General features: G+C 35.9%; 1 protein-coding gene across 1 annotated transcript; it reads right to left on the reverse strand.

Moving 5' to 3' along the window:
• Window positions 1-1,996: 1,996 nt before the first annotated feature.
• On the reverse strand, window positions 1,997-2,834 carry LOC110727376 (senescence-specific cysteine protease SAG12-like). The gene is made up of 2 exons (XM_021906941.1): window positions 2,429-2,834; window positions 1,997-2,341 (listed from the first exon to the last, which is right to left on the reverse strand). Exons 1-2 carry the CDS (start codon window positions 2,535-2,537, stop codon window positions 2,115-2,117), a joined length of 336 nt encoding a protein of 111 aa, XP_021762633.1. The 5' UTR covers window positions 2,538-2,834; the 3' UTR covers window positions 1,997-2,114.
• Window positions 2,835-14,809: the final 11,975 nt, after the last annotated feature.

Raw genomic sequence — 14,809 nt, forward strand, 5'->3', positions numbered from 1 at the left:
ATGCCTCCTAAAAATAGTAAAGCCGGCAAACCAGTGCCAAACCTTAGAGACAAGGTGGTGGATTCGAGTGGCATATAGATGATGGAGGGAGTCACAGTTCTCTTATGACGATATATTCGGGCAGCGATTTGTGAATAAAATTATCGCTTAGGCCAAAAATTCGTGCAAACTCATTCAAACTCATATTAATATTTCTATTCATTAGTTTAAAGTACAAGGTAATGTCATCACCTCTAGATTTCACAACACTTAAGAGCTCAAAAATTCATACTGTAAGTAATTAGGGAAAAAGTGTAACAAGACAAACTAAACATTGAGCAAACAACATTTTTACCTCATCATCAATTTCCATATCATTTAAAGGATTTCTATGAATGAAACGAGTAGGAATTAATTGACAATTATGAATTTTTTTTTACCCTCTAAGAGGATCTAGAACTTTCAACTTTAAACTCCCTCTCTTTTCTGATTGTTTTTTTTATTTACAAAAAAAAATAAAAAAAAAAATAAAAAAGTTTATTGTAAATCAGTTTTAAAGATTAAATTTGAGTTTTTTTTTTTTGACATATTTAATACTTAGAAAGCAGTATATAAATAAATTAATTAATTAAAAAAAAAATGGTGCCTCATTTATGGAAGGCGCGTGCATGCACTTTGTGCCTAGTGCCTAGGCTCTCTGTGTGCCTTATGCTTTTTAAAACTAATAATGATCGAGAAGTACCCTTTAGTCTGCAGTGTCGATGACTATGTCCTAAAAATCTAGTCTGGGTCTTGTTGAATCTCCCATTGTGGTTATCTCGGACTCTCAAACCCATTTTTGATCTTTTTGGTGCCATATTTGAATTCTTGAAAGTTAATCTCTTTGGAATATTTGAAACTTGTAAGACTTTAGAGAACGAGGATAAAATAGAGTGCATTAAGATAGTAGATTTAACAAAGTTTGAGAATTTGAGAGACGAAGAAAGGGTGAGAGATTTAAAGTATGTAAGTTGAGAAGTTAGGGTTTGGAAAGTAGAGAGAGAAAGTGAAGAATTGGGGAAGACAAAGGGAGGGGGGGTTTCAAATTCCCATGAAACCTGATTAACCAAGGGGCTTGGTAATTTACTTTTCATATTTTGTAGGAAGTTGAAATTTCCATGAATTCCCACTTCCTCAATTTTTGCTTTTGTATGTCAACCAAACAACTATCCAACTTATCAATTTCCATGAATTTTCACTTTTCCCATTTTATGTTGTCAACCAAACAAGGCCTTGGTATTGATTATTCCCTATTCAATTATTGTCTTAGTTTCAATTATTCCAGCATCAAAACACTGGACCGCATATATAATAGGATCAAAAAGACATTGTACGACCCTACTTCCCTCACCACCTTGTTAGTGGACTATAGGCTTATTTATTATTAGGTGATGCATGTCAGTCATATGTGTTTTCAAATAAACACAACTGTTTATGACATACAGACTACAAACAACAGCTTACTTGGTTGCAAACTTGCAACAACGAAAACTGATACAAACTTTTTATGACATAAAGATTACAAATAAAAGCTTAATTGGTTGCAAGCTTGCAACAATGACAACTGATACTTACATTTGAGAGGAACTTTCAGTGGATGAGCCATTTGAAGTTATATTCTGACTATTAAACTCCTCTCTTCCATCAAAGTCACTTGATCCAACACCAATATTTGAGGCCTGGCTTCGGACTGGACTGAAGACTGATTTGAACTTCCTTGTTTCCTTGTGTTTTACTTCAAAACATAAAAAACATTTATTTATCATCAATCAAAATTGGGATATTCTCAACGGTAAGCCCCAACTTCTGCTACGCACCAACAGTAACCCCCTTTTTTTGGATTATACAAAATGACCCTAATTATGAAATTTATCTCACATATGACATTAATGAGTGTTATTTATTTAAAAAAAAAAGCTAACTATGGTTAACTTTGAAAATATATATATATATATATATATATATATATATTAAAAAAAACTAAAAAAAAAAAAAAGAATAATAACCAGCCCACCCCAACTTCAACCCCCACGCCAACCCTCCAGTAGCCCTCCCCGGAGTGCGGCTGACACAGCCTCCTCCCCTGCGCCGCCGATCTATCCCCCTCCCACGCAATGGCCGACCCTGATAGGGTACTCATCTTCAGTTGTTATGCCTTGGGTTTGTTGGATGGATGTGTAAGCTTTCGAGACATCACCGCCACGACAACCGTCTTCTTGAACACAATCAATGAGTTCTTCCTCTGATAGTGAGATTAATTGTCCAAATTTTATTCTATTTAGTCCTTCTACTGCCGCAACCGCCGAAAATGCCCAGCAACCCTCTGTAATTTTTAAGCATAATGACTAAATCAAAAATCAATTTTAAGAAAATGCATATATATAAAGTAACTTATAGTTTAATTTCATACCACATTGGCCTTGGTACTTTATCCCTGTAACAGCTCCTTGTTCTCTCCAATCCATTGAAGGCAAGATGTCATAATCGGTAAGGTTTTCATACCTGAACTCCGTTGTCATCGAGCCATTGGATATGGAATGAAATTGCCTACTACGGCTATCAGGGTTTTTCCGGTTAAGGGTTTAGCCGACGGTGGATGGTCGCGGCGGGGTTAAGGAGGAAAGGGAGGGGGGCTGGCCGGAACGGTGGAAAGTGAGGGGAAGGAGGAGAGGTTGGCCGGAATCAATGGGGATTGGGGGTTGTGATTAAATTTTAAATTTTTCTTTTTTTCAAAATAATATAAATATAACCATAGTTAATATTTAATGAAATAAGGTTATGAGTGGGATGAAATTTTTAACTAAGGTCATTTTGTATAATCCAAAAAAAAGGGGTTACTATTGGTGCGTAGCAGAAGTTGGGGGATACCATTGAGAATATCCCTAATTTAGTGTATCAATGTGTAAATACCAAAACCTAGAATTCCAGAGACTAGGTTTGTATAAGAATATGTCAACACAAATTGAGGATTCTCAGTAAAAATTAATGTTACTTATGAGAGTCGGTATAGAAAATATAGGTATGCCACCAATTACACAGTCAAAAGGCAAGGACAAACTAAGTCTCACCATTTCAGCAGCAAAAGGAGAAACATAACGTCCTGACAAGAAAAACACAATATTTCAAGTAAATAGCGGACCATATCAGAAGAGAAAGACACCTACAGGCCATGGTACAGGTTTGATCTCTTAACAGGTCATCATTCAAACATGGAATTAGTTCCACTTGCTTCACCAAGCTCTTTCAGTCAGATATTATCGAATTCTAGAAAATTCTGGTCCCTTCTTCATTCAATATGATATTCATACAAAAAAATATAGATACTAAAGACCAAAGTCAAAACATGTACATTGCCCTTAGTTCACTAAAACATCATCAACGTTACCAAGATTGACTGTATAATGGCATATAGGAGTGTCCTATAATGATGTACATATCGGCATTTGGACACACTGATGGTCACACTCAAAAAACTCAGGCATTTTGAAAATGAAAATCACCAAATACAACAAACAATATTCACAGCCTTAAATGTCTCTTATGTAATGACAGTCAGGGCCAACAGACACACAGAAGCAGACAATATAACATTATCCTCCTATCCAATATATTCTACAACTATTTTTACACCCTTCTCGACCCTCCAACCACACAACATGTCAAAGACAACTGAACTAACCACAGAAACAAAATGAATGCACATGAGAAGATACAAGAGGTTGGAAAAAGTAGATTACGGCCTTTCACAATTTCAAAACTATGATAGGATTATCAGTTAAGACTGCCTTCGGTTTTATATGTTAGTAATACTTCATGTGCATACCATAGACCAATGAGAGGTGGAAAGGGAATGTGAAAGGTGGGATATGTGTATTAGGAGTAGGAGAGATAGTGTTGTAAGTGGGTTTTGTTAAGAAAGAGTAGAGTGGTTGTAGATGAGTTAATGCACTGAAAGTCTGCCAAAATAGGATAAAAGAAAAAGTGTAACCAACAAAAAGAATGGATAAAAATAAAAAGTACCACCAAAAAAATGGAACAGACAAAGATTTTATGAATTTATGCATCTTCCAACTTTTATGAGTAACCATGGGTCTTTCTGTATAAATCAAACAAGAACACAACACACATTTAATGATATACTTATGGTACATCCATTGACACCAACTTTGGGGTGTGTTAAATTTATTGACTCTAGCTTGTGCCAATTATCAAATAGTTCCTACTGGCTAAAAACAAAGTTGACATATTTAAACCAGCGTGCGACCCATTTGCTAGAAAGTTGTTTTTGATGCCATTTTAAAACAAATCTTAGTATTTTAATTAAAATAAAAAGTGAGAAGATAATTTCAATGAGTTAAAACACAGGAACTTTTTAAGCACATACAAACTTACCTTAGGTGGGGTATTTTTTAAATTTTATTTAGGTGATTGAATTCATTAAATATATATTCACCTTTTATTTAAAATGCTTAGAAGGATTTTTAAATGGTAAAAAATAACTTTCTGGCGAATAGGTCCCAATATAATATTATTCATGTAAATTTTGTTCTTTTCGCCAAGTTGGTGTAAATCCAACGGGTCGTAGAAGTCAAATTCAATATATATAGCCACACCCTAAAGTTGGTCACCAGGTGTAATTTTTGCCAATACTTTTTCCTTTCATCTTTATACTAGGTTAAGAGAATATAAGGTAGTGAAACCATGAGTAAATGAGGCAAAGATGCTATACCAACTAAGCTAAGGAGGTACTCAGCATTTTGACGGAGTAATACTTTGCTATCGGTAAAGTGGGAACAATTTGCATGTTTGATCACCTAAATATGGCAATTGACGTGCTTGATGGAGTGAATACTTATCAGCATGAATGTCACAATATGCTAATTTTCTAAAGCACTTTCTATAAGCTATCAACATGACAATTACTATAATTCAAAAGTAAAAGCCAATGTAGTTGTCAAATTGCTAACATACTAAAGACCTTTTAGATGGTTTTGTCAACATACTCCCAACAAGCCTACTAACTCAATTTTTGCAAGTGAAGTCTACATGACAACACAGCCCAAGTATATGATTACTTTCTCCATTTCACAATGTACAACTCTTGTCTACAGGAAAGTTAAGAAAAAGTGAGTGGGTGCATGAAAAAGGTAATTAGAGTAAAAGAGCTGGAGTAAAAAGGTAGGTAGGTGTAAGAAAGAATTGGATAATGTAAGAGAGTAATTGTAAATTGGAAAGGTGCATAAACTGTGGAGTAAAGGGGGGTTAACTAGTAATAGGAGATTGCCAAAAATAGAATAAAGTAAAATTGAGTCTTGCTTTCTAGACAGACCAAAACATAAAGCAAGTCAAACTTTCGAGATTGGATGGAGTACTTGGATAACAAGCTGGTAGTTAATTTTTCAAACACATTTGATAATTGGTTATAGCTAACTTCCTTATTTTCGTGCAAATTTGATTAATCGCTCTTAACAATAACCATAATAAGAGCCATATATTTAGCATCAGAACTACTTGAAAAAAAAACAACTCTATTGTTCTAATAACATAATTCATGATATTAATAACTTTTTTGGATCAGAACTACTTGAAGTACAATAATCATATGTTTTGGATTTTCTCTTTGGTAACCAAACTTAATTTTAATTCTCAATTGGTAACCCTGTGATTTTAGTTGTACTTGAAAATGTGATATTAATAACTTTTTCCGTTCTAAAAATTGGCTAAAAGGTTTGTTTTCAAACTAATTAAGGTTCTTAAAAAAATAAAATGACATAAGTTTCCATTGAAAAAATTGTTATTCCTTCATTTCTCATTGAAATCCTATTTCATTCAGGTTTTTTAAAGAGACACAAATGAAAAACAATTTATAAAGGAAATAACCTTTATTAAGCCACATGTTCATGTATAATTGAAGGGGTTTTTTTTTTTTTTTTTTGGTTAAAGAACCGAAGGGTTACCATCGAGAAATTCCCTTGTTTTCTACAATAGCCTCACCAAATAACCAGGTTGTTCAGGCTAACACATCCTTCACCAACCCAACATAATGTAACCCCTAATTATTCAAATCATCTATTACAATCTCATAAGCTCGATTAAATAATTAGGTGTAGAACAAAAAGCTAATTCCTACTCAAGATTCAAGAAGCAAAAAAGGGATGATTACATATTTAGCACAAGAAACCTTTTTTAGCATAAGAATAACCTCAACACCAACTAAAGAAATATCCTCAAAACAAAAAGTAAAATTGAATCCCAACTCATAGATCAATTCAAGAGCAGGAAAAATGTACACGTTAGAAAATAGGGAAAGAGGAGAGAGAAATTATATGAGATAGAGGCATGTGGGTAAAGAGGGAATTGAGTGGAGAGAACATAGGACAGCTATGGAAGCAATCACCTACCATAGACAAAACTAGATTGAGAGAATATTTACTATGTATATTGGTCCCAAGTATGCTAATTTGCAAACGCTCATTCTTCCAGCATTTCAGTTTCTGGATTTCAAAAGCGAAAGCCGGCGTAGACCACGTAGTTATTATTTTACTAATCACCAAACACCGTTTATATAGTCTACTTACGGGGGTTACGGCTAGCAAACCTACTAACCCAGCTTACTAGTTACTAGTAAAGTCTTCTAAGTGCTAATTGAATATACTACCTTCTGCACAATGATATCAAATTGATAAACAAGGCCCAAGAATTCGGTAATGTCAAAATCTATTAGGATCCCAAAGCTGATGGTTTTGTTGAATTTTTAGGCAGCAAAAATTCCTAAAGTGTTTATAAAGGGTAGCTTAAAATTTTTGAGTCACCTACAAGAGGAGAATAGTAGGCAGAATGAACAAAGGTAAACAAGAAATGATCACTCACAAGTCACAAGAGTCATTTCTAACATTAACATTATGCTCTTACTTAATTTTCCTTTAGAGATACTTGACCCGAAACTTCATTACTCGAAGTCTACCAACACCTCTTAAAAGTTAAATCCGGATATTCACATGTGAAGATGCTATGTTTAAATGTTGTAGAGCATACAGCAAGATAGTAATTATTTACCTGCGTCCATTTTGTCCATGTACTAGGTTGTAGATATCAAACATGTTGGATGGTCTTAAGGATTTTCAGTTCCAATTATGCTCATGCATCAGATTTATGACCGAGACTTTGCATAATCACTAGTGCGTCAACAAAATCAAGGCAGGAAAGACACTTAGGCCCTGATTGGTTTGATGTAAAATGTTTTCATGGAAAATGATTTTCCCTTTTATTTCCATTTTCCTTTGTTAGGTTTGTGAAGGGGTGGAAAACAATATTCCCAACGGTGGATAATTGCATCCTTAACGATAAAAAACGTTTTCCTTTACAAAACAAGGGAAGCACATTTTCATCCCTCCTCCTTACCTCCCTTTTACTTCCCTTTTATCTATCCTCACATTCCCATTCCTATTTTTGATTTTTCTTTAACTTTCCTCGTATACAACCAAACTAAGGAAAACTAATTTGCAATTGTGCTTTTACTTGAAAATATATTTTTCCATAAAACTAATTTTCCATTGAAAATGTTTTACATCAAACCAAACAAGGCCTTAGTGAATGAACCATTAGAAAATCATGAATGCAGTTGTCTAATCTGCATTATGAAAACATTAACACGCTATTCTGCGCATTTACCAATAAATGGCACACCTCATCTTTTTCTAACCAAATCATATTCTTTGTACACCAAAATGACTTCCCTTTTTTATTCAGGGTTCACCATTCCCCTATTTAAACTAATTTCTATCGGGTTTATCTTCGCCGAATTTACAAGTGCCCATGGGCGCACGTTAGACAAACCGTATTCAGTTATAAAACAATCCCACATGTTAAAAATACAAAAGCAAAACTTTGATAGGTTTGAGGCAATTGAGCTTTAAACAAAGAGATTACTAGTATTAAGTATCCAAAAACACAGTAAAATTAAACAGCAATTAAAACATGAAATTCAAAAGAAAAAGGAGAGAGAATTATTACATGAGAGAGAAAATTGGCGTCTGGGCAAAGTGGGATTTGAGCGGACAGAAGAAGGAACAGCTAACAATGGAAGTAATCCTCCGCCATCAATGCCAATTTTTGATGCCATAAGCTGCTGCTTCACCACCATTTTATCACTTACTTTGTCCAACTTTCTGCTTAATATTTGCTTCAAACCAATTAATTCTTCATCTTGGATAAAAATTGAAGCACATAGAATTTGGGGGTTTGGGTTGTAATTGAAAGAATTTGCGTTTGGTGATTGGTGGTATCACTACTGCTGATGTGAAAGATGATAGATGAAGAAGAATGATGAAGAAGAACTAGGAAAGCTGTACTGTTTTGGACTTTTAGAGATACTGATTGATGACAAAAATAAGCTCATACCCCCTCGCCCATACGCCCATACCCAATCCAAACTCCCAAGGGGGTTATGGCCGATTACCCGTCATACAGCACGGGTTATTTTGGTTATTTAGAGTACTTGACACGTGTCAAGTCCTGATTAGTCCAAAAAATTAAAAAAAAATTAAAATAAATAAAAACAAAACCCAAAGAACAGAAAACACCAGCCCCCCTCCCCTTCCCCACCATCCTACCTTAACAACAGCTTGCCACCAAGCCCGCTGCCCATTCCGCGCCGGCCCGTCGCGCCTCTACCACCGCACCCGTCTCCGATTTTCCCCCTCCCCGAAACTTCAAACACTCCTGCTTAAACGAAGCAGCTTCATCTACTGCCTTTATTATCTGGTCGACTAATTGAATTGGCTTTTTAAAGATTTGTTTAACCAATCCACCATTTTTATACCTCAAATTCTCCCCTTTTTCAACTGGGTTTTCTACATTTTCAACAAAATTGAACTTGAATACAAGGTGTTCGACAATTTGCCGCAACGAACCCAGAAATTAAAAAATCAAAAAAATGTGAAGTGGATTACAACTTACAAGTTAGTTGGCGATCTGGGTAGACGTGGGACACTCTTTAATCACTCCTAAATACAAATGGTTGGAAGAAGAAATTCATAATTTCTTTTCTGGTGTTGGAAGAAATTGGGAACTGTAGTGGTTGGTTATTAAAGTTTCTTCATTTCACATTTATTTAAACCGGCGCAGGGAGAGGGGGAATAGCGGCAGCCGGCCGGCGTCAAGGTTTCAGTGGTCAGGGGTTTGGCTGGTGGTTTTTTTCCATTTAATTTTGTTTTTTTTTTAAATTTTTTTTAACCAATTCACTTACGACACGTGTCATTTAAAGAAAATTTTTTAAACAAAACCTATTCAATTGAAGAAAGTAGACAACCCCCAAAGTTGGAATAATTCCTGAATAATTCAAAGTTGAGATTATTAAAAGAAGAAAATGGAGCAAAATTGAGATTTCTATAATCAATTTTTCCTAAGAAATAACATATAATACGTGTAACAAAAAATAATGGCAAAGTATTAATATAAGTTATCATTTCTAAAATAGTAAGGTAATATTATTAGGGTGGCTAAATAGACACAATAATAAAGAAAATTTCCCATAATAATTAGACCTTTGTCTCATCCGCCCAAAATAATCCCAACATTCAATTATTTTTTAATAATCCCACCCTTAATGTCAATCCGCGTTAAATGGTCTCAAGTGACCTGTACCCGGTTAAGTAGGTAATTTTTTTTATTAAGTTTTTTTTACATGTGTCAGAACGTGATTTTTAATTTTAATTTTTTTAAGGAAATGATTATTACTAATTAACATTAATTAACCACTATAAAACTAACATTTTTTAAAAATAATTAAAATGTAAAGAAAATTAAAACCACCACCACCATCCCCAACCACCTCCCCACCCCTATCATCGACCCAGACCAGGCCCTTCGCCGCCGCGCCTAGACCCCTGCTCCTCTGCGCCGGTCGCCGCCCCTCTTCAACCCTCTTTCATCACCTCTAAACCACCACACCCATTACCGAAACACTGATAGTGTGTGCGCTGACAAGGGGGAGGGGAGGGGGCCGAAATCGAGGGGAGGGGCGGAAAAAGGACAGGGGAAGGGGGGGTCGAAAACTGTTGATTATTTAGAGTGTCGGAGTGGAGCGTGCTCTATTGATTTATCGCGCTCGCGCTAGCTAGGCGCGACCCGCTATGAAACTGCGCCTAAACCGCGATGAGTTTCTGTAAATCTGGCAAAACTTTGGAGGAGCGCCCGCTCCTCCTGGTGGCGCGCCCGCGCCACTATTAGGCGCGGCCCGCGCCTAAATCGCGACAAAATCGCGTCAACTTTCTAGAAAATCAGAAATTTGGTATTTCTGAAGAGGAGCGCCCGCGCCCATCTGTTTTTGCGATTTTTTTTGACGGTTAAGTCTTTATTAAAGGCTCGAAATCATATAGAAAATTAATCTCTCATTCTCTCTAAAACAGTATTCTCCATAATTTCTCTCAAAATTCTTGCAAACTTTTGTGAGAAATCTTCTTAATTTTAGTCTTCTTTGAGAATCATTCATCTTTGTTTTCGATTCTTTGTGCTAAGAACGAAAAGGGTTGTCAATTGTATCTCAAAGGGAATTTCCGGAAAACCGAAGCACCGTGTGGGGGAAATTAATCCCTTTAGGAAAGTATTCATACGCCTTTGACAGTGTATCAAGGATTAAGACTCAAGCGGTCACCGGTTTTTCTCATGTTCATGTTCATTTTCTAAGGCTTGGAGTAGAGGCAAGTTTATTATCTTTCACACTAGTGTTTTCTTTGTAATTTCTGAAATATTGTGATATTTTGGTGTTTGGTTGTAATACATTGAATTGTATTAGGATTGTTGTATAATTTGATATTGATTATACACTTTTAGGTTGTTCCCACAATTATTAAAGTAGTTCTTGCTCTAGAATTACTTGAAAACCTAACAATCTAAAGGGATTAAATAGAGCAAGCATGTCTAGTGTGAAAGAATTGACCACAAACTTTGTCAAAATTCAAGAAGTTTGACGGTGTGGAGTTTCAAAGATGGAATAAGAAGATGTACTTTCTTCTTACATCTTTGAATGTAGCCTATGTCATTAGTACTCCAAGGCCTAGTGAACATGAGAATGAATCCTTGGAAAATGTTCGGGAAAGGTCGAAATGGGACAACGATGACTTTATTTGTCGTGGTCATATATTGAATGGTATGGAGGATGATTTATTTAATGTTTATCAAAATGTTGAGTCGGCTAAGGAGCTTTGGGAGTCCTTAGAAGGCAAATATATGGCTGAAGATGCTTCAAGTAAGAAGTTTTAGTAAGTAATTTTAATAATTTTAAGTTTGTTGATGGTCGGTCCATAATGGACCAATTTCATGAATTACAACGAATCTATGGGAACTTGAAAAAACATGGTATATCTATGGATGAATTATTTGTTGTTTCAAGCATAATTGACAAGTTACCTTCTAGTTGGAAAAGTGTTAAGCATGAGCTTAAACACAAGAAAGAGGACATGTCTTTATCCGAGTTGACCACCCATCTTGAAGTTGAAGAAGGGATAAGAGTCATGGAAAATGCTAAGGATGGGAATCCTAGCTCATTTACCATTAATTTGGTGGAGGAAGGAAAAACTGGGCTTCCACTAGTGGAAAGAGGAAGAATAATAACTCTTTCAAGGGAAAGTCCAAGAAGCAAGCAAACAATAACAAGTTTGCTTGTTGGGAATGCGGTAAAGTTGGTCACCGCAAGAAGGACTGTCTTTCTTACAAGAAAAGGATGAAGAAAGCCAAGGAGGGCCGTGCTAGCACTAGCAAGGACCCACCCACTAAAGGTAATCCAATTCATGAGGTTGAATTTAATTCCGATTTGGATTTAAATACAATGGATCCTAACATTTTAATGGTGCAGGATGATGACTCATGGTGGATTAATTCGGGGGCTTCTAGACATGTATGCAAGATGAGGCATTGGTTCAAAACCTTTCACAAGGTTGGTGATGGAGAAGATCTCTTTAAGGGGAACAATTCAACCATCAAGGTCCTTGGTAGAGGACAAGAAGAACTAATGTTTAGTTCGGGGAATGCAATCATTCTTAGGGATGTTTTGTATGCTCCAGATTTTAGTAGGAATCTTGTATCAGGACCTTCCATGAATAGTCTTGGCTATAAACTAGTGTTTGAAGCTAATAGGTGTATTATTACTAGAGGAACAAATTTCATAGGTCGTTGTTATTTATGTAATGGATTATTTAAGCTTTCTTTGAAAGACATGTATGTATTTGATGATGTTTGTTTGAATGTTGAAGCAAGTGATAATCATGTTGATTTAAATTTGTTTGACTTGTGGCATTCTAGATTAGGACATGTGAATTACAATAAAATGCTTTTCATGTCAAAACAAGATTTGATTCCATGTTGTGATATTTCTCCTAATAAGTGTTCTACTTGCATGTTGAACAAGATCACTAGAACTCCATTTAAGAGAGTTGAGAGAAGTTCTAACATTTTAGAACTAATCCATAGTGACTTGTGTGATTTTCATAATACTCCTTCTTTGGGGAACAAAAGATACATGGTTACATTCATTGATGATTATTCTAGGTTTTGTTATGTGTATCTTTTGCATTCCAAAGATGAAGCTTTAATAAAGTTTGATATTTATAAAAGAGGAATTGCAAGTAGTATCATTTATTAAGAGAATAAGAACTGATAAAGGGGGGGAATACTATGATCCAGCATATTTCCAATCTTTGGGTATAATTCATGAGACTACAGCTAGTTATGCCCCACAATCAAATGGTGTAGCTGAAAGGAAAAACAGAACCCTTGAAGAAATGGTTAATTCCATGTTATCTTACTCAGGTTTGAGTGAAGGGTTTTGGGGTGAAGCAATGTTGACAGCATGTCACATTCTTAACCGGGTTCCCACAAAGGGAAAATAGTCTACTCCTTATGAACTTTGGTACAAAATAAAGCTAAACTTGAAATATCTCAAGGTTTGGGGTTGTAGGGTAGTTGTAAGAGTGCCCGGCAACAAGAAGAGAAAGCTCGGTGAAAAGGGCTTGGAATGCATTTTTATAGGTTATGCTGAATTTAGCAAAACCTATAGGTTCTATGTAATAGAACAAAATGACTATATATCGGTTCATTCGGTATAGAGTCTAAAGATGCAATTTTTTATGAAAATCGGTTTTCATCAATGAGTAGACCGAAAGATCTACAAATAAGTGCCAATGATAGGGAGATAGTAGAGTTGGATGTACAACTTGAACCTCCTCATGAAGAAACATTCGATGCAGAGAATGTTGAAACTCCTCAGGTTAGGAGAAGTACTAGGGATAGGAGACCTAAGAGCTATGGTGATGATTTTATAATCTACCTAGTTGAAGGTTCTCGGGATATCCTTAGTTCTACTACTCCATATTGTTTCAATGTGGATAGTGACCCAAAGACTTATAGTGAAGCAATATCTTCCCAAGATATTGCATTTTGGAAAGAGGCTATAAATGATGAGATGGATTCCATCATGGGAAATAATACTTGGGTCTTAGAGGATTTACCTCCCGGTTGCAAACCTCTTGGTTGCAAGTGGATTTTCACTAGGAAAAGGAGACCGGATGGCTCCATAGTGAAATTTAAAGCCAGATTAGTTATCCAAGGCTTTAAGCAAAAGCATGGTGTTAATTATTTTGACACCTATGCACCGGTTGCAAGAATAACCTTGATAAGGTTGTTAATTGCAATGGCTTCGGTATATAATCTAGTGAATCATCAAATGGATGTCAAAACGGCATTCCTTTATGGAGATCTAGAGGAAGAAGTGTACATGAAATAACCCGAAGGGTTTGTTTTGGAAGGACAGGAAAGTAAGGTGTGTAAATTGGTTAAGTCCTTGTATGGACTTAAACAAGCACCAAAGCAGTGGCATCGGAAATTTGATGACACGATTTTGTCCTTTGGATTCAAAGTGAATCAAGCTGATAAATGTAATATATAGCAAATTTGATGACAAAGGTCATGGTGTCATCATTTGTCTATATGTTGATGATATGCTTATCTTTGGTACAAGTCTACAACAAGTAGAATTGACCAAGGAATTCTTATCCTCATCTTTCCAGATGAAGGATTTGGGGGAGGCGGATGTCATTTTAGGCATCAAGATTATTCGGGACAATGGAAGACTTATTTTAAATCAATTTCATTATATTGAGAAAATGATCAAACGGTTCAATATGTTTGATAAGTGTCCCGTGAATACCCCCATGGAACCTAATGTCAAATTGGCTAAGAATTCAGGGAAAACGATTTCCCAATTGGAATATTCAAGGATAATTGGATCCTTGATGTATGCCATGACTAGTACAAGACCGGATATTGCATTGGCTGTGGGAAAACTAAGTAGATATACTAGTAACCCGAGTGCACAGCATTTGTTTGCAATAAGAAGGGTCTTGAGGTACCTTAAGGGTACATTAGACTATGGTCTATCTTATAGTGGATTTCCTTCGATTTTAGAAGGATTTTCGGATGCTAGTTGGATCACTTACAAAGAGGATGACTCTTCTGTAAGTGGTTAGGTATTCATGTTTGGGGGAGGTGCCATATCATGGTCTTCCAAGAAACAAACTTGCATCGCTGATTATATTCCACTATGGCAGCATAGTTCATTGCTCTTGCTTCAGCTAGTAAGGAAGCTGAGTGGTTGAGGAATCTCATGCTAGAATTGCCTTTATTGTCAAAGCCAATGCCACCGGTGGCAATCCATTGTGACTCAAATTCGGCGTTGATAAAGGCTTATAGTCAAGTTTACAATGGTAAGTCTCGGCATATTTCACTAAGGCATAGC

This window comes from Chenopodium quinoa, unplaced genomic scaffold (genome assembly GCF_001683475.1).
Source record: "Chenopodium quinoa cultivar QQ74 unplaced genomic scaffold, ASM168347v1, whole genome shotgun sequence".
Classification (NCBI taxonomy): domain Eukaryota; kingdom Viridiplantae; phylum Streptophyta; class Magnoliopsida; order Caryophyllales; family Amaranthaceae; genus Chenopodium; species Chenopodium quinoa.